The sequence below is a fragment of the Tupaia chinensis genome, unplaced genomic scaffold, assembly GCF_000334495.1.
Source record: "Tupaia chinensis unplaced genomic scaffold, TupChi_1.0 Scaffold143755_1, whole genome shotgun sequence".
In the NCBI taxonomy this organism is placed as follows: domain Eukaryota; kingdom Metazoa; phylum Chordata; class Mammalia; order Scandentia; family Tupaiidae; genus Tupaia; species Tupaia belangeri.
The window spans coordinates 132,140-153,289 of NW_006203604.1; the positions used below are offsets into that span (position 1 = coordinate 132,140).

The 21,150-nt window shown below is 39.9% G+C and overlaps 2 protein-coding genes across 3 annotated transcripts in view; one reads left to right on the plus strand and one right to left on the minus strand.

Moving 5' to 3' along the window:
* Nucleotides 1–20,017, minus strand: part of GDAP2 (ganglioside induced differentiation associated protein 2) — a 79,831-nt gene extending 59,814 nt beyond the window's left edge. The window contains exons 1-3 of the mRNA XM_006164885.2: nucleotides 19,848–20,017; nucleotides 7,782–8,024; nucleotides 6,521–6,660 (exon numbers count right to left, since the gene is read on the minus strand). Of these exons, the coding sequence (XP_006164947.1) occupies nucleotides 6,521–6,660; nucleotides 7,782–7,957 (316 nt within the window). The 5' untranslated portion in view covers nucleotides 7,958–8,024; nucleotides 19,848–20,017. The remainder of the gene's footprint in view (nucleotides 1–6,520; nucleotides 6,661–7,781; nucleotides 8,025–19,847) is intronic.
* Nucleotides 20,018–20,119: 102 nt separating this feature from the next.
* The window catches only part of WDR3 (WD repeat domain 3), a 39,107-nt gene continuing 38,076 nt past the window's right edge, over nucleotides 20,120–21,150 (plus strand). For both annotated transcript variants that reach the window (XR_003547263.1, XM_006164887.3), the window contains exon 1: nucleotides 20,120–20,264. The gene's annotated coding sequence lies outside the window, so the exon portion shown is untranslated. The remainder of the gene's footprint in view (nucleotides 20,265–21,150) is intronic.

The following is a 21,150-nucleotide window of genomic DNA, read 5'->3' on the forward strand; positions in this document are numbered from 1 at the left end:
AATATTTCTCTCTTCATCTTGAATCTGATGCACAAAGAGTCAAAACGGAACAGTAGAAAGACTGATGATCATCTCCTTCTGCTCGCCTCTGGATGCTCAGATTGAACTTCAAGAATTAGGGGAAAAAAAGAAAAGTAAAAACGAAACTATGTTTTTGACTGCAGACAGAAGAGTCTAAAAGAATGAACTTGTTATTGGCAGGTAGAAAAAAATGAACTGCCAATTAAGGATCATTGCTGTACACATTCACAAAAGCACTGGAAACTATATTGTTCAGAATTCTAAAATCTGCTGTTTGCAAGAGCATATCAACAGAAAAAGCAAAGAGTGGGGCCAGACCATGGTGCAACAGTAAAATGTGACACTCAGCGAGACTGAACCAAATGAGGATTTTCCAGGTTCCCATTCAGAGACCTCAATGAATAAGCTGGGCCTGCCTGTGCCCATGATCTGGGGCTGGCTAAAGCTAGCAAGACTCTCTTGAGGGTGTACCTTCTCACTCTTTCTCTTTCTCTCTCTCAGAATGAATGAATGAATGAATAAATAAATAAAGCAAATGGGAAAAAAAGAATGAGGAAGAAACACACCATCCATCACATGACTAGAAATCACCACAGGATCACAAGAAATATGGAAAAGCAAGACAATACCTCTCCTCCAAGGGAAAAGAATAACACCTCTTCATCCTCAGACAGTACAATGAAACTCATGAAAATGTTTGATAAGTATTTTAGTATGTTCATAATGACAAAGCTAACAGAGATGGAAGAGAAGAGAAACAATGAACTGCAGAAGAGGCAGGAGAAAGGAGCCAATGAGTTACAGGAGGTGAGGAAATTCTTGCAAGATCTAACAGAGGAAATACACACTATAAAAAAGAATCAAATGGACCTAATAGAGATGAAGGCTATAATACAGAAAGTCAAAATATCCCTTGAAAGTATTAAAAGCAGACTAGATCATACAGAAAATCGAATCTTAAATGTAGAAGATAGAATTGCTGGCCTAGAAAAATCCACCATCAAGACTGAGAAAACGGCACAAGAAAATGAGAATAATATACGAGAAATACTAGATACTATCAAACATCCAAACATCCGGATAATTGGTATCCCAGAAGGCAAAGAGACTCACAAGTACATTGATAATCTATTCCATAAAATCCTGCAAGAAAACTTTCCAAACCTAGAGAGGCACTCAAAGATCCAGTCTCAAGGAATATAAAGGACCCCAAACAGAATCAACCCAAGAAGATCTTCTCCAAGACACATTATAGCCAGACTGACCAAAATCACAAAGACAAGATACTAAGATTGGCAAGAGAAAAATTGCAAGTTACCTACAAAGGATATCCCATCAGGCTGACAGCAGATATCTCATTGGAAACAATGCGAGCAAGGAAAGAATGGGAAAATGTATTCAGAGTGTTAAGGGTAAAGCAATTTCAACCAAGAATACTGTACCTGGCAAGATTATCCTTCACCTGGGAAGAAAAGACAAGAACATTCGCAGATAAACAAAACCTGAAAGAATTTACCAGCACCAGACCAGATCTCCAAGAAGTTTTCAAGGGAGTGTAAATTAAAAAAATATATTAAAAAATACGTATTTAATGACCATAGTAAGCTTTATAGCATCAGCTAGGTGCTACCTTACAGTATATTCATTCTACTCAGAGTTTCATGCCTAAAGTCAGACATGTATTCACTGATACGTACATACCAGCTAAACTTGCTACTGAAAGTAGTGAGATTACTTAGGAAATTTCTTTTTTTTTGGAGAGGTTTTTGCTATAGGGCGCGTGTGCTCGCCAGACAGACAGAGAGAGACAGAGAGACAGAAAGCGAGAAATCACCCCCCCAGGGGGGATGGCCACGTCGCAATCCCTTCTCCTCCATTCTCCTCTCGGGATCTTGGGCACGCGCACACGTGCCCGGCGTGAGTTTAAGCCACCAGGTTCGGGACTCGAACCACGGTCGACTACATGGGAGTCCAGCGACATAGCCATTATGCTAACTGCTGGTCCCACTTAAGAAATTTTGTGAACCAATAAAATGTGGGGGGAAAAAGGAATGGAAGACAAATGTAGACACCTAAGATAGTATGGGAGGAGGGTGGAAAATGGCAGAGGGTGAGAAATAGGGATAAAATATACATATACATGTATTTATATGAAACTAGAAATGGAAAATTAATGATGATAACATGTATGTTAAGCCACTGTGCAGTATATTTTGGATGGGAAATCACAATTTATATGCTGTGACAATGCTCAGGGAATGAATGTAAATTAATAATTAATTTAAAATGTTTCAGAAGAAAATTACGGTGCACTTGTAATTAGATTCTAGCTTTGTCCATAGTTTTAGTTTAAGGTATTTTGTGAATCAATAAAATGAGGAAAAAATGTAAAAAAAGAAAAAAAAATTAAATTAATTAAAAAAAAAAAAAAAAAGAAAAAAGATCAAGGGAACAGCAGATGGCAGAATGGTTACATCGGTGGATGCCCATGTAGTCAGCCATGGTCCCAGTCCCAGACCGGACCCAGCAGCTTAAAATTCAGGACGGGTGGCTCATTAAAAATATTTTTCTCCTCATTATCACACAGACAGATACTCTAATCCATGTTTACTGTAGCCTAAATTAGATATACTCTTACCTGGAAACAAGTAGACTGGTGAATTATTAGATGCTATTCTAATTCCTTAAAGTTGAATATCATCTATCAATCTAGGCCAAACAAAATTTGCCGTTTTAGTTTCACAAACTTTCTAAATTCAAAGAGTAAATGTAGTACTGATTTTGTTTTTGAGGGGGGTGGTACGGATTTGAACATAACAAGTAAATCCTGCTCATTTAATTTTTAGGAGGCCTCATTTCTTAGAAAAAGAAATAACTGAAATGCAAGTTTTATGTCTCTTCCCATCAAGGGTTCTACAATATTTACCATGTCAATGATTTTCCTTTATGTGTACCTCAGTTTATTATTCTTACAAAGTAGTCATAAAATTAAAAGGGAATGAACACAGCATGCCACAACATACTTAAGTAGTAGTAATAAAAATAAGATGAAAGGAACACAGCATAGTAGGAGAGATAAAGCACAGCCTCTTGACTTTGATGCTTTGTACTTCACGATGTGGTCGGATATGAATTTTTTCAGTAGAAACCAATGCATCATCAACCATGAGTCTCTTCAATTAAAATCCTCACACACTCCCATCCATTCATTTATCAGCTACTTAAAGGATGCCTTCACTGTTCTTGGTACTAGGCTCATGGAGGTTATTAAGACATACAGTTCCTGTCCGTGTGGCATTTACAGTGTAATGGAGACACAGTCATCAATCACATCAACAATGTACAAAATGACAGTTGTAATAAAGGCATAAACAGAAGTACTGCAGGCTGGGAGCATATATCAGAGCATTATGATCTACTCTGAAGCTAAAGGAAATAGTGCCTTGAGGAAGAGATGTAAGCCAAGACTTAGAATAAGGGCGGACAAAGAGAGCAAGAGCTACTGCATGTGCGAAACTGGAAAGGAGCTTGGGTGACAAGGCAGTGTAAGAGCAGTGTGTCTCAAGTGTGAGGAGGAAGGGAAAGGGGAATTGGATGTGCCAGATAAGAGTGAGATCTTACAAAGCCCCAGAGACCAGTTTCAGGAGTTTGAATTTTAAGTTTGAGAGGCCACTAAATGATTTAAATTAGAGTAGCAATAAGAATGAATTTACAATTTAAAGACCAATTATTGGATAACATGTGGAAAAAAAGATTTAGAAAAGAAGAATGGAAGTAGGGAGACCAGCTGGGAGAAAGAATAAGGTTGCAGTCTGGCAGGGAATGATGGTGGCATACACTAGAGCGGAGGCAGTGCTGACGGAAAGAACAGACTCAGGACAAATTTAGGGCTCGATAACCGACTTTTTGTGAGGAAGAAGGAAGAGGCAGGTGTTTTACCCTAAGGTTTCTTTCATGAAAACTGAAATAGAAGATAATGCCACTTAACTGAGAGAATAAATACTTCTTTATATAAGCAGGGCTAACAAATACAGCTTTTCCAACCTGAACTTGGGGAACTAATGTTTTGAACTTTCTGTAAGATATTTTTAATCCCTGCTAATTTTTTCTGGCTCATACTTTCAGTTAGTTGAGATACCTAAAAATCTTTAGTTTAACATCCAGTATCTTCTATTATCCCTCTTTGTTTTTTTATCATCTATAAATTTGGTAAGTCATACGCTGTAATCATTTATGATGTTGTCAACAAATATGTAGAAAGGAGACAACATTAATTATTGTACCCTTCAGTGCATCACTAAAAACCTCTCTTCAGGTTGGCACTGATTCACAAATAACACAACTGAGGGCACACTAGTTAACACCAGCAATAATACTTAAAACTCAGGACATGCCTAGGACTTAATTCCATTATTTAATTTAGCATTCATGACATTTACTTTTCCATCCCTCAGCATTTATCAAACTCTTCCTATGCATTAGGAACCATTATTACCATCTCCATGTTAGAGATGAGGAAACAGACTCAGATATAATACTTTATCTTAAGTCACACATTTAGTAAAGAGCAGAGTTATATTATCAACCCAGCGTGGAGACTCTCAAACATATGCTGTTAAATACTGAGGTTTTACTTATATGCTTGCATAAAATGTTCTTGTTTTCTTTATTATCTGTATGCCTAGCTATAAGGTATAAATGAATATACACAATACATACACCATTAGGAATCTTCCCTGACCTGCTTCTCTTGTTACTTTTAACCAAAAAACCTCTCAGCACAATTTGAGCATCCTTTATCTAAAACACTTAAGATGCATAGTGTTTTCAGGTTTTGGAATATTTGCATAGGCATAAGGAAATCTCTTGGGGATGGGCTCCAAGTCAAACACAAATTCATGCATGTTTCATGTATACTGGACAATATAGCCTGAAGGTAATTTGATATAATGTCCTTGTATCTGACTGACCTATCACATGAGGTCAGGCAAGGAGTTTTGCATTTGTGGCATCATGTCAATGCTCAGTTTCAGATTTAAAGCTCTTAGATTACAAATTTTCAAATTAGGCATGCTCAACTTGTATTATCTTTACTTGCCTCTCTAACTTATATATATTCTCCATGGTATTATATTTTGCAGTTTAGTTAAGAGCTTTATTTCCCGTCTGCCTAAACAATCAAAATTGTTTTTTTTCTTTAAATCAAATAATGTAAGTCTTCTCTTTCTTTTTCTTTCTTTCTTTTTTTTTTTTTTTTAAGCCTTCTCTTTCTAACCCACCTTTCATGGAACCACCATACCATTGTAAGTATTCCTGTTCAAATTCTAATGTCTCTATTAGATTAGATGTCAGTTTAAATGACAGACATCAAGGAAAGCAAGATTTTATATAGGTGGAATTTGCTCTTTACATCTTAAGAAACAGCGCTTTATTTCATAACTACTTTTTTAAAAATCGGAAGATCCAATTTCACAATATTCCAATGGGGCTCAAATAACATCAATGAAAGGCTACTAGAGTAGTAATTAAAAGTAGTCAATACAGGGACCACCAGATGGCATAAGGTTACGCTGCTGGACTTCCACCTAGTCAGTCAACTGTGGTTAGAGTCCTGGACCTGGTGGTTTGAAACTCATGCTGGAGGAGTGTGCATGTGTGACCAAGATCCCGAGAGCAGAATGGAGGAGAAAGGACTGTGGAGCGGCCATCCCCTCTAGGGGGTGATTTCTCGCTTTCTGTCTGTTCGGCAAGCACACGTGCCCTAAAGCAAAAATCTCTCTTAAAACAAAAAGTAGTCAAAGCACCCAAGGGCAAACAAGATTCTGAACCAAAGGACTTTTCCTATCCCCACTTCCAGAAAATTATTTGAAGAATTGAAGAATGTTCTTGTAAACATAAAAAGCAGGAGGTACAGGTTGAGAGAACATTTACTCCTGCAATAAATTTTGGTTTTATATCAAATTGAGAGTCAGATTTTACTTCAGAAGTGTAACACTCACTGTCCAAGTGGGATTTAAGACATTCTCTCTCAATATCAAATCATGGTAAAAGTTTTTCAATTCAGGAAAATAGTTGTTTATGAGACTTATCACTGCAAGAAAATATATAGCCAGGGAAATGCTACCAAACATCTAACCAGCTACAATGACTGTCATTTTAAAATTTAGGAACATAACAGAGAAGTTTTACTCATAAAGTCTGAGGACAGCTTTTAATGCATGGCAGGGCTTTCAAGACTGTTCAGTTTCAACAAAAGAAAAAGTGTATCTACATAATTTTCTCATTTAAACACAAAACATGCTCCCTAGACATAGAAGACACCAAAATAAATGTTTCCTAAACAGTAATACAAGTGCATTTTCAAAAGCTCATGGAAAAAATGGAACTAAAGTATGAGTTTAATTTGGTACAAATAAAACCTATGCATAGTTTTTAAATAATACATGTGGTTCTATGAGCTTTCTAAAGACCTTTTATATACCTAAGAAAATTTACTAACCTTTAAGTTTCTGAAGGTCCTCCTTCAAATCAGGCCCTGCAAGCATGAAGATACTTTCTGACACAGGATTCTTATCTGTGAGACTTTCGTTGCTGGTATTCACAATGGCTGTACAGTTCAGTAAAGCCACATCCCCCTTCCTGAGGAAACAGTAAGTGAAGAGCAAGTGTGGGGAAGAGAGCGGTAAGAAACCTAGTTTCTAATTCTTTTAAAACATTGTATCCTTGCCTCTTGTGATTGTGATTTTGTTAGCTCCTAAACTGACAGTAGAAAAGAACTTCTTGATTCAAAAAATTAACCTGACATGTTGGATAGCCCTTTAATGCAATTACTACAGTGTGAAACTCACAAACCACTATGTCATATTTGCTTCTTACGTATTCCTCTTTAGGCTTACCAGAATGTTTACAGAGCTGAACCAGGTTGTTTAAAGAGTTTAGAGAGAGCAGCTTTATTCGTGATAGCTGACAAGTAGAAACAACTCAATGGCCACCAACTAATGAACTGACAAATGTGGCATACCCACACAATGCACCATTATTCGGCTACAAAAAGCATTTAAGTACTGATGCATTACAATATGTATGAACCTTAGGAAAACATTATACTAAGTCACATGCCCTGTTTTATTGTAGATTCCATCTATGTGAAAAATACAGACTAGACAAATCTACAGAGATGGAAAGCGGATTAGTGGCTGTCTAGATCCCTGAGATTGTGAGGAAATGGGAAGCGATTGCTAATAGGTACAGGTCTTTGAGCTGATAAAAGTGTTCTACGATGGTAACACAACTCGGAATATACTCAAAACCACAGGATTGTTTAAACTGGTGAATTGTACAGTATGTGACTTATATCTCAATACAGCTCTTATTTTTAAAACAAAAATTAATTACCATTGATATAAACTGCAAGAAATGTAACTTAACTAATGGGAATGAAAATCAGGAGCTTGTGGATATGTAGGCAGGGAGGACAAGCAGGGAGGGATTACAAAGGAATACAAAAAAACTTCTGAGGTAATGAATGTAAATTTGGCAACATGATTGTGGTGATCGCTTCATGGATATTTACACATGTTAAAACTTATCTAATTGCGTACTTCAAATATGTACGGTTTATTATATGTCAATTATACTTCAACAAAGCTATATATGTAGTACAATATTTCGACAATGCTAGGGCTTACAAAAAAAAAGAATCTAGAAGACATTATGAGAAAGCGTTATTATATCATGATATGACGTAACCAAAGAATTACCAAAGAACCACTTTTCCATTGACATCCTTATTATAAAGAAAAGGTGATCTAACAGTGTCTTCCTGAAGTGTGTCGGCTGTGGCAACAGAAGAACTTAATTCATCTTCACACAGGCTGCCCCAGCTTGGTAGTGTGTCCACATCCACAAACTGGGAAGGTGCACCCAAGGGATCCATGGAATGGGAACTTCCACTCGTCTTTTCCCAAATTCCTCAGCAAGTCAATAATCACTGGTGACTTTAGCTTAAGAGAAAAGAAAAAAAAATCATTTCAATAAAGCACAGACATTACTTTAATTCTGTTCAAGTATAAAAACAAAACTCTACTGTGCAATGAATGCTGTAATAGTACATTATGTGATTACAGTTGCTTGAGTAGTCCATTATAAACAATGGACAACAAATAATTGCTGTAGCTTTTAAGAACAGGAATAAAGGGGGTTTATTTAGGCATAGATTCTTTTTAAAGAATTACCCATTAGGATAATCACATGGCCCATCGGTTCTACTTTCTGGAAATAGGACTATTCATTCAACATTCTGTGTTGCCTACTATTGAAAAGTAAACTGTAGATGCTGTAGAATATACAAAGATAAATAATACGTATAAAGGTTTTAGTCTAATGATAAATGTGGAGCATGTACTAAGACAAAATAGGAAGCAGGAAGGGCACAACAATCAAGTCGTAAGAGATAATAAAGGATTCAACTAAGTAGCAAAGGAGACAGAAAAGGAATGGATTTAAGAGGCCATATACAAAGGAATAATTAACAGGATCTGACAATTTATCGGAGACAGTGTATGAGATAGCAATGCCCTGGGTGGCTGGTTGTACAGAAATACAGAAATCAGAAGAAGAGGGTGATGGAAAAATACGTAGTGTCAAGTACCAAGGGAAGTCATAGGAAGCCTCACTAGAAAAAAAGGGTACTGGATTTGCCAGTAAGTCAGACAGTCACTGCAGCAAAGTGGCAGATTCATTCATCCAATAAATCTAAGTATCTATTACGTGTCTGATACTCTTCTAGGCACTGAGGATACACTGGTGAATAAGACAGCACAATTTCTTGCTTTTAGGGAGCTTACTCGCTTAGAATAGAGATGATAATTAAAAAAGGTAAGTAGGTATTTAATAGAATGACTGGAGGCAATAAATACTAAGAGACAAAAGTTGGTATCCGGGGACCAGTAGATGGCATAATGGTTATGTCTCTGGACTCCTATGTGGGTCGACATGGTTTGAGTCCCAGACCCGACAGCATGAAATTCACGCTGGGCACATGTGCGTGCATGCCCAAAATCCCAAGAGGAGAATGGAGGAGAAGGGATTATGGTGTGACTATCCTCCCTGTGGGGTGATTTCTTATTTTCTATCTCTTTGTTTCTCTGGTGAACATATGAGCCCTATAGCAAAACCTCAAAAAAAAAAAAAAAAAAAAAAAAAAAAAAAAAAAAAAAGGTTGCCATCTGATCAGAATTAAAGTGAGAGAAAAAGCCATGAGACACTCTTACACTCTTGGGAATGTTTGTTTCTGGCAAACAAAACAGTTAAGTGCAAAGGCCAAAAGGGCAGGACTGAGCTTGGTACATTCCAGGAAGGGCAAGGTAGTTAAATCTGTTTAAGAACAGAATCAATTAGGTAGTGAGAATAGGCGATGAAGTTGGTGAGAAGACCAAGTGATGCAGTTTAAAAACCATGGAGAGACATTCAGATTTCATTCTAAATGACAGGGAGCTCTTAGGGGATCTTGGAGAAGATGATGACTAAGTACAAATAATATCTGACAAGATTAGCCACCATGAAATGGAGAGAGGAGCAGGAGCAGAGACCAAGGGAAAATGACTCCAGTGATCTAAGTGAGATAGCAGTGGTGAGAGATGTTAGATTTGTAAGGTATTTTAAAGATAGAGTGAACAAAAATTGCTAAGCGAATAGAGTGGAGAAAAGAGCAGAATCAAGGGTAATTCCTAGGTTACTTCTTAAGCGATCAAGTAGATGGTAATGCTATATAAAGATTGAGAAAGATTGGAGTAGGTTGTAGGATACAGTGATAATCAAGGGACTTTTTTTTTTTTTTTTTGTTACATTTGAAATGCCAATGATTTGGCAAGTATTTGTCAAACATACATCTGGCTGTATAAAACTAGAGCTCAGACGAGAGGTAGGCTACAGATATAAATTTGGAAATCTCAGTATATGAATGGCATTTAAAGCTATGAAAACTGGACAAGATCAGGACCAGTAGACGGCATAGCAGTTACGTGGCTGGACTCCTGCATGGCAGACCACAGTTCGAATTCCAGAACCAGTGGCTTGAAAATCACACCAGGCATGTGTGTGAGCATGCTCAAGATGTTAGAAGAATGGAGGAGAAGGGATTGTGCTGTGGCCATTCTCCCTGGAGGGGAGGGGGAGAATCCCTGGGGGATTTCTCACTTTCCCTCTCACAGTGTCTGTCTCTCTCTCTCTCTCCAGAGAGCACATGCACCCTAAGGCAAAAACTTCTCAAAAATTTTAAAAATTAAAAAAACAACTGGCCAAGATCACCTAGAGGGTAAATACAAATAGAAAGGATTCAAAACTGAGTTCTACAGTGCAATTTAGAGGCTGGAAAAAGGACAAGTCCAAAAGTGAGTCAGTGAATGAACAGTAAGAAAGAAATGAAAATATAGTGGCCCCAAATCAAGTAAAGAAAGTATTTCCAGAATGAATACTTGAGAAGGTTTAGCTAGGGTACAATGCCATGGGAAGGTTGAGTAACAGGAATAGGATTTGGTAAGCTGTGAGTCGCTGGTAACATAAATACACAGGGGGACAGATAGATGCTCAGGAAAAGAACTTTGCTTCTGAGAAGGTTTTTGATATGGTCCTCAGGTTTGTTGCAGAGTCAAGGAAAACGAGCATGCCCTCCCACAATTAATTCCTTGGCGTTTCGTGCTGAGAGACACGGGATACCAGTTGCAATGAAACATGGATCTAGTACAACACGGCACTTCCTACATAAATGTTGTGAAGACAGGAAATGTGATCATTTACCCAACAACTTCAGAAAGGTCTTGTATACTTTACTAGGATAAATTTGTATGAGGGAACTATTCTTATTTGATACTAAGTACCCACCTGAAATTATTCTGACATAAAGAAACTCATTTTATGTATAAATTGGCTTTTAGTTCATCCCATCCGCCTTTGAGGCTGCAGGCAGCTAGGAATTTTGCTGATCTGTTCACAACCATTCAGGCTTAAACTAGATAAGCTGAAAAGAGTTCAGATGGAGACCACACTCATTTACCATGCTTGAGAATCTAAAGATCAATGGAATGACACTTTGCAGAAATTCGACTTTTCAAAAAATCATGTACAATTTTTTATGATGACAAAAACTAGAAGTTCTTGACCATAACATACAAAATTCCATTCAACACAAATGTAGTTTCAGTATGCCAACTCGAATGCCCACTCTTGTGACAAAATATTGGGTCATTGGAAAAGTCATGACGCATTTTTGCATAGAAAACTACATCGTGACTTTTCTAATGACCTGACAATTTCTTTAATGAAACTCTTCTTTCTGACTCTAAGTAATATCTGCTTACAGAACATTTGAAAAATAACAAAAAGTTAAAGGGAGGGAAAACCCTCATATTTTGACATATTTCCTATCTTTTTTTCTGTGATAAGTAAAATCAGACTATCACGTACAATTTTGTATCCAGCCTCTTTAGCATTTTAAGGTGACTTTTTCTACATGCAATTCCACAGAGGCAGAGGGAAGCACAGTACAACATGAAAGCTTAGACGACTCTGATACCAGATGGCTGGAGTTAGTGTCCAGGACCGATCACAGCCCGATAGCTATGCTATACTTGTCTCTAAACCAGAGCTGCTCCATTCCTAAAGTAAGAGTACTTACTTCCCAGGGTTATAGTGAAGATTAAATATGATAAACTGTGTCAGAAATGCATAATGGAGCACCTGGGACAAAACAAGTCACATAAAAAATTACCTGCTAAAACATTTTCAGAAACAATGTGAAAGTCACCTGCACCTCTGCCACTGTGGGGACGAAGTTACAACTAAAAAAAAAAAAAAGGTTGCCATCTGATCAGAATTAAAGTGAGAGAAAAAGCCATGAGACACTCTTACACTCTTGGGAATGTTTGTTTCTGGCAAACAAAACAGTTAAGTGCAAAGGCCAAAAGGGCAGGACTGAGCTTGGTACATTCCAGGAAGGGCAAGGTAGTTAAATCTGTTTAAGAACAGAATCAATTAGGTAGTGAGAATAGGCGATGAAGTTGGTGAGAAGACCAAGTGATGCAGTTTAAAAACCATGGAGAGACATTCAGATTTCATTCTAAATGACAGGGAGCTCTTAGGGGATCTTGGAGAAGATGATGACTAAGTACAAATAATATCTGACAAGATTAGCCACCATGAAATGGAGAGAGGAGCAGGAGCAGAGACCAAGGGAAAATGACTCCAGTGATCTAAGTGAGATAGCAGTGGTGAGAGATGTTAGATTTGTAAGGTATTTTAAAGATAGAGTGAACAAAAATTGCTAAGCGAATAGAGTGGAGAAAAGAGCAGAATCAAGGGTAATTCCTAGGTTACTTCTTAAGCGATCAAGTAGATGGTAATGCTATATAAAGATTGAGAAAGATTGGAGTAGGTTGTAGGATACAGTGATAATCAAGGGACTTTTTTTTTTTTTTTTTAGTTACATTTGAAATGCCAATGATTTGGCAAGTATTTGTCAAACATACATCTGGCTGTATAAAACTAGAGCTCAGACGAGAGGTAGGCTACAGATATAAATTTGGAAATCTCAGTATATGAATGGCATTTAAAGCTATGAAAACTGGACAAGATCAGGACCAGTAGACGGCATAGCAGTTACGTGGCTGGACTCCTGCATGGCAGACCACAGTTCGAATTCCAGAACCAGTGGCTTGAAAATCACACCAGGCATGTGTGTGAGCATGCTCAAGATGTTAGAAGAATGGAGGAGAAGGGATTGTGCTGTGGCCATTCTCCCTGGAGGGGAGGGGGAGAATCCCTGGGGGATTTCTCACTTTCCCTCTCACAGTGTCTGTCTCTCTCTCTCTCTCCAGAGAGCACATGCACCCTAAGGCAAAAACTTCTCAAAAATTTTAAAAATTAAAAAAACAACTGGCCAAGATCACCTAGAGGGTAAATACAAATAGAAAGGATTCAAAACTGAGTTCTACAGTGCAATTTAGAGGCTGGAAAAAGGACAAGTCCAAAAGTGAGTCAGTGAATGAACAGTAAGAAAGAAATGAAAATATAGTGGCCCCAAATCAAGTAAAGAAAGTATTTCCAGAATGAATACTTGAGAAGGTTTAGCTAGGGTACAATGCCATGGGAAGGTTGAGTAACAGGAATAGGATTTGGTAAGCTGTGAGTCGCTGGTAACATAAATACACAGGGGGACAGATAGATGCTCAGGAAAAGAACTTTGCTTCTGAGAAGGTTTTTGATATGGTCCTCAGGTTTGTTGCAGAGTCAAGGAAAACGAGCATGCCCTCCCACAATTAATTCCTTGGCGTTTCGTGCTGAGAGACACGGGATACCAGTTGCAATGAAACATGGATCTAGTACAACACGGCACTTCCTACATAAATGTTGTGAAGACAGGAAATGTGATCATTTACCCAACAACTTCAGAAAGGTCTTGTATACTTTACTAGGATAAATTTGTATGAGGGAACTATTCTTATTTGATACTAAGTACCCACCTGAAATTATTCTGACATAAAGAAACTCATTTTATGTATAAATTGGCTTTTAGTTCATCCCATCCGCCTTTGAGGCTGCAGGCAGCTAGGAATTTTGCTGATCTGTTCACAACCATTCAGGCTTAAACTAGATAAGCTGAAAAGAGTTCAGATGGAGACCACACTCATTTACCATGCTTGAGAATCTAAAGATCAATGGAATGACACTTTGCAGAAATTCGACTTTTCAAAAAATCATGTACAATTTTTTATGATGACAAAAACTAGAAGTTCTTGACCATAACATACAAAATTCCATTCAACACAAATGTAGTTTCAGTATGCCAACTCGAATGCCCACTCTTGTGACAAAATATTGGGTCATTGGAAAAGTCATGACGCATTTTTGCATAGAAAACTACATCGTGACTTTTCTAATGACCTGACAATTTCTTTAATGAAACTCTTCTTTCTGACTCTAAGTAATATCTGCTTACAGAACATTTGAAAAATAACAAAAAGTTAAAGGGAGGGAAAACCCTCATATTTTGACATATTTCCTATCTTTTTTTCTGTGATAAGTAAAATCAGACTATCACGTACAATTTTGTATCCAGCCTCTTTAGCATTTTAAGGTGACTTTTTCTACATGCAATTCCACAGAGGCAGAGGGAAGCACAGTACAACATGAAAGCTTAGACGACTCTGATACCAGATGGCTGGAGTTAGTGTCCAGGACCGATCACAGCCCGATAGCTATGCTATACTTGTCTCTAAACCAGAGCTGCTCCATTCCTAAAGTAAGAGTACTTACTTCCCAGGGTTATAGTGAAGATTAAATATGATAAACTGTGTCAGAAATGCATAATGGAGCACCTGGGACAAAACAAGTCACATAAAAAATTACCTGCTAAAACATTTTCAGAAACAATGTGAAAGTCACCTGCACCTCTGCCACTGTGGGGACGAAGTTACAACTCCACATGTGGCAAGGACCAAAACGCTCACTGTCATGGAGTCTATGAAAACAAACAAACTGCTGGTACCAGCAGTTAGCATAATGGCTATGTCGCTGGACTCCCATGTAGTTGACCACAGTTCGTGTCCCGGACCCGGTGGTTTAAACTCATGCCAGGCGCAGGGGTGTGCATGCCCAAGATCCTGAGAGGAGAATGGAGGAGAAGGGATAGCAGTGTGGCCATTCCCCTTGGGGGGTGATTTCTCGCTTTCTGTCTCTCTGTCTCTGTCTGTCTGGCGAGCGCATGCCCCCTATAGCAAACAAAACAAAAACAACACAAACACACAAACTGATGAAGGTGGTTACGTGAGCTGGATTTCACATGGCCGACTGCATTGCTTAGTCCCAGACCCGGCAGCTTGAAAAACATGCTAGGGACCTATGCGTGCCCAAAATCCTGAAAAGAGGGAAAAATGGAAAAGGGATTATGGTGGGACCATTCCCACAGTGTGTGATTTCTCACCCTCTGGCAAAATAAATAAATAAATAGACAGCTCAATGTCAAACTATCTTCACAATGACTTGTTAATCCCTAATACCTGATCAACCCAACATCTGTTTTCTCTGATTCTGCTTCTGAACCACTATGAAAAAAAAAATGATGGAATTGTCCTGCCTGCTGCCAAAAAACAAGACATGCTTTCCTATATCAGCTGGGTCCTCTTTCAACACTACTCACCAACTGTTTCCATCATTCTTGGTTGACTATCCTATTTCACATAGAATCTGTGGTAGACAGATGCCCTCTAAGATGCCTTTTGATGACACCAACCTGCTGTTATTCATGCCTTTGGATAGCTGCCTCCCACAATGAGTAGGGCTGCCCTATGTAATTAATAGGATATTACAGAAATAACTGTGTGTGACTTCCAGTGAAGAGTCATAAGAGGTACTGTGGCTTCTGCCTTGCTTTCTCGTGGACTGCTTGATCAGGAGAAGCTAGCTGCCAAGACTTAAAGACACTCAAGTAGCACATGGAAAGCCCCCCATGGGAAGAAATTGAGAGCACCTGCCAACAACCAGGGCCAACCACCAGGCATGTAAATGAACCACCTTGAAAGTGGGCCCTTCAGCCCCACCTGACATCTTGATTGCAACGACTATGCGCCAGAACCATGCAACTAAGGCATTTCTAAATTTCTGATCCATAGAAACTGTGAAATAATAAATGTTTATTTGCTTCCTATATCCTAGACATTCATTCATTCAAGCATTATTGGGTGCTGAATCTTTGCCTAGTGGAAGAAATGGGGTCAAAAAATCACACAAACATATAATCATAGAAATAAGTACTTAGCAAGAATCTGTGATACAAAGAACAGGTGGAGCTACACATTTAGATCAGAGAAGTAGAGACTATCTCTTCTAGGCAGTGACAAGACTAGAAGCAGCATAAGATTCTTAAATAGATAAGGGTGACTCTGGGAGCATTAAGAGTAGAAAAGAACCTAGGACATCAAAAAAATCCAAAGGAGGGGCCGGCAGGTGGTGTGGTGGTTAAGGTGTGGTTAAGGTGCTGGACTCCCACATGGCCCATCACAGTTTGAGTCCCAGATCTGGAGGCTTGCTTTCCTACTTTCTCTTTCTCTCTCTCTGGTCAAATTAAAAAATAATAATGGTGACAATAAATGAAATAAAACAATTTCTTTAAAAAAAAAAAATACCCTAAAGGAAACTAAAGACAACCACCGTGGCAGGTACGGTGAGCCAGAGAGTTTTAGATATGTTATTAATGTCATGTATGTTACAAATATGACTCTAATCCTTATGTTAATCCCACAAAGTAGGTGTTAGAACCCTTATTTCACAATGAGGATATCAAGACTCAGAGATTCAATAACCAGCCTGAGGAAACATAATAAGTAGGTGGTAACCTGAGATCTAAATCAAAGAAGAGCTGGTATTAAAAATCATGCTATTTCTATTTATTCCTCTTCCTGCTGCTCTGAGAAACGAGATCACTGCTCAAATTGCAATAATTTCCTTCCAGTTCAAAACCCATCTTTATTTATTCTTTCCAACTTTCAAATGATTGTAGGGTCCTTTTCACACCTTTAAGCCTGCCAAACCCTAAGTGTTTTACTCTGCATACTCAGCTCTCCTCTAAGACAGCCTAACAGCAACTCTCCCTTCCCAACACCTTGAGTTCTCCTTGCTCTGATGCTGTCATTCTCAACATTTTTCCTAACACACGTCTTCAGAAGACCCAACAAACTGCTCTTCTTCACTGCTGAGCTTTTAAAAAGTAATCAGTTTTGCAGCTCTACTTCCTCTTCTGCCATTTATTCAACATCCTGCAGTTTTGTTTCCGTTCTACAGCAATGCTAAAACTGCTTTTCCAAAGTCAACAAAAACTTCCCAATGTCAATTCCAAGAGATAATACAATTTTAGTAATGTTTACTACTGATTATTCCCTCCTTAAAAACTCTATTATCGGTTGCCAGCAGATGGCATAGCGGTTACATCGCTGGACTCCCACATAGACAAACACAGTTTGAGTCCCAGACCCAGTGACTTGAAATTCATGCCAGACACATGTGTATCCATGACCAATATCCCGGGAGAAGAATGAAGAAGGGATTGTCGCATGGCCATTTCCCCGGAAAGTGATTTTTCACTTTTCCTCTTGCTGTCTCTGTCTCTCTCTGGAGAGCAAATGTGCCCTAAGGTAAAAACCTCTAACAAACAAACACAAAAAACTATTATCTCCTCTAACAGTACACTCTGCTGGTCTCTTGTACCTCAGATCATACCTTGTTAATATAGTTGCTGGATCTTTTCATAGCTCCCAAACTCACTGTGACCCACAGAATAATGGACGCTAAAGTAATCAGTAAAGCTGCAGCTCTCATTAAGGGCAACATGTAATGGTATTTTATGGAAAACATCATAGCACTGAACAAAAAGTTGAATTTCTTTTTAGCTCCATCTCTAAACAAGAAAGATTTTCTTCTCACCAAAAAGAGATTAAATCTTCCTGTCCCCACTACACACACCCCTTGACAATAAGTAAATGGAGCAGAAACTCAAGCTGGGCAGGAAAACCTGATCACTGAAGGAACAGTGGTTCTCAACATTCTCAGATCACAGGCCTCTTTAAGAATCACACAAAAGATAAGGATTGATTTGCAGATAAATTTGGGAGGATTCCCAGATGGAGATTAAGACTCCCTGTGACAGAAAGAATGAAGAGGGCTCAAAGGGGGCAGGGATAGGAAAAGATTGCCATAATCTATAGCCACAGCCAGAAATTGGGATAAAATAAAGGGCAGCAAAACTTTTCACTGAAAATTAGTCAGTTCTGTCTGATGGGTATTGAATTAGACACATTAATTGATCAGAAATATTGAAATGAATGTCCAATTGGGACAAAACTTTCATTGAACCACTAAGAGGAAAGAACCTGTACATTTACAAAAATTATTTAGCATCAATATCAATTATCTATGGTTTACATATTGTAAAATAACTTTCTTAGAACTAGATAATGCAAGGGATGTCATTTAGATAGATTGGGAATTATTCAGTTTTCCAAGGAAGCATGCATTTCCCCCATAGTATAATAACATACTCCACAGCACCTACAGGTGATATTAACCATACACACCTACCCCAATGCTCCCTTCTCCACCAATTTTGAGAATGTTAAATAACACAATCTAGTTTATAACCAATCCAGAAAAGTACTATCGAAGTTTGAAGAGCTCTGTGGAGTAAAGTGCTCAAGACAAGCGTGAGAAAATAATGGCGTTTTAATTGGGTCTCAAAGAATAGATAGTATCTGAGAGGTGGAGACAAGAAAAAGGTTATTACAAGTTAGGGAAATGGCAAGAAAAAAGATTGTCTCATCATGAATTGGGATTGTACACCATGGGCGAAAAATCTCTTCAATTTGCTGACAAGTTGAACATCAGATGACTTCAAATGACTCTCACAAACTAATAATTAGTCATAATTGATCATCTATTATGAGCAGACATCATACAAAAACCCTACAGTACTGTGTTTACTACTCAGGATATAACTGTGAATGAAATTAGCAATGTTTGCAACCTAGGCATAATGAAGGCAGGAACCTTTAAACGTATTTATAAACTGAGAAAAATTAATAACTTGTCATGGCACCAGTGAACAGAGCAGACAGTACAATAATTCACCACTAGGTCACCCAACGCTCATGTTTACTACACACTCATGTCTACTGTGGCAGTGTTAAAGTGACTGTACCTAATGTGACAGAGGAGGAAAACATTGATTCCAAAGGTTTGAGTAACAGGGACACACACTGTAGTTCAATACATTTCCATAACAATCACAATGACCCAAATTAGACTGGTCTGCTCTGACCAAATTCGAAATCCTACTCTGCTACCACAATTTCTTCTGTTCTCATTCATCCAACCCACAGTAATCTTGTTTCAAAACATCTGTGGCGCTGCAACAATCTATCCAGTCTCAATTAGCTTGACTATCCATCAGCTGAACATGTCTTTAAAAGTCAAGAAAACGTCTGAAGAAAATCAGATAATGTGATGAGATAAGTCTAATTTCTGGGCTGGCTGTAGTTGATGTGTTCAACAACCGACGGCAGGACGTACTTTTTCTGTATATCTATGTTACCCTTATTTTTACACAGTTCTAGACATCAGAATTCATTTCCAAACACTTCATAAGCCCCAGAATAAATACGAAAAGAACTGTACGACAGAAAAGTCAATTCCCACCTGACGACAAACCACCTAAGCCTCAATCAACAAACAAGGAGGAGCCGGCCCTGGTCACTTCCCCCTCTTGCTGCCAGAGAGCGGAAACACAAAGCCAGGCAATGTCACTCCAGGGACTGCGGAGACCCAGACAACTCAGCATCCTGGGCTAAGCTTGTACCCACCCCTGATGCGAGCTGCTCTCGGTTCATGGAACGCCCAGTCTACAGGGGCGGCAACATGACTCGACTTCGGGGTTGCAACCCGCAGAGCGCCCGGCCGCCCAGTATCCCCTGCACCCCAGGGAGCGTGTCTCTTCGGCTCCCGCACCACTATCCCTTGCTGCCCGGGTCTGCCTACCCTCTTCTCGCCGACAGAGACTCTGACAGCGCCTCGGAAAGAAGCCAACCTCCATCGGGGAAAGAAATGCCAGGCTCCTTCTTCCAGGGAGCACACAGAACTAATGACAGGCTCATTCTTCCAGGGAACAGACCCAACTAATCCGGTTTGCCCTCACCTCCAGTCGGGGCCAAGTCTCGTGCGCCTGCGGCCGCGCCCCCCGCCCGCTCCTCCCCGCCTTCCCTCCCGGCCTCCGTCCCGCCACTCACTGCACTCCGGAGGTCCCATTCGGGAGGCGGGCGGGGCGGGTTAAGCTCCTGGTAGAGGGCAGGCGAGCGACATCTCCACACAACCCTCACCAGGAGCGCCGCGGGCAAGGCGAGTCAAAGTCCCAGGGGGCTGGAGTGACCAGCTGCAAGTGCTCCGGGCTGCGAGACACGCTCCCCGCCGGCACTCACCAATCAGCGCCGCCTCTGCTCGTCACTTCCGCCTAGGAGGCTAAGGGAAGGTCGGGCGGAAGAGGCTCCCGGAACAGACTCGGAAGGGGCGGGGCCAACTGGCCGAAGCCTCGTGGAAGCTGTGGTGTGCCTGGGAGGTTCGCGGCGGCCGCTGAGCACCTTTGATCAAAAGCTCGAGGTTGGCTGAATTCTGTCTGAGACCTTTGTGGTGTCAGCAACAGTCGAGGCGTGAGTATTTGGAGCGATCGCTGCGGGAGTGGGGGGAAACCCAGGCGACTGCGCGCCTTCCATAGCGTACCCTGAGTACCCTCCGCTGCAGCAGGGGCTGGCGATCCGAGCGGTGCTGCCGCGTGCACAGGCTTGACTCAAGATGTTCTGACGCTGTAGTCCCTGTGCGGAACCCGCCTCATCCTCTCCTGACTGAAGGCTCGGTTTGGGGACGTGTGACAGGGCTGTTACCACGGGCTAGGCCTTCAGTGCATCATGGAGGCTTCATGTTTTGAGGGGCTGTGGATTAGGAAGCAAGGATGGTGGGTTCTCGGAAGAAGGGAAGCTCATGAGCTCTCTCCAGAAGGCGGCGAGATCTGTGCACATAGGACCAAGTGACCACTGCTGTGTTGTGTGGACGGTAGTTTAAATGTTAAGGCAGTGGGAAAAGCGGTGAGAATTGGGGTTACCTGGAAGGAAGCAGGCCTCAGAGGATAACACTGTTTAAAACAGATACATGGGAGGATGCATGTTAGTGTAGGTGAGCAGAAGAGGAATGATGCGAAAGGTCAGATCCCAGGGGAAGGAAGGAAACCAGCTACCCTGACAGGGAATAAGCTTATTCAAGAAATCTAGGGGTAGATAGAATGAGTTATTGGACATAACTGATTTAGCCCTTTGAAGGACAATGGGAACAGCACATTTGAAAAGAAAAGTCAGGTGGTATTATGACTTGAAAGAATGAAAAACTATGGAGGTGGAGGTTGGTAGGTGGAAAACTAGTGCAGTAAGTGATAAAGTCTTGGAACTGTTAAGAAAAAAAAGAGTGAAAGGGATCCTCCTTTAGACAGGCAATCAGGTGGAGTTGACTGACAAAAGAGAGAAGGAAAGGGACAGGTTGTGTGGT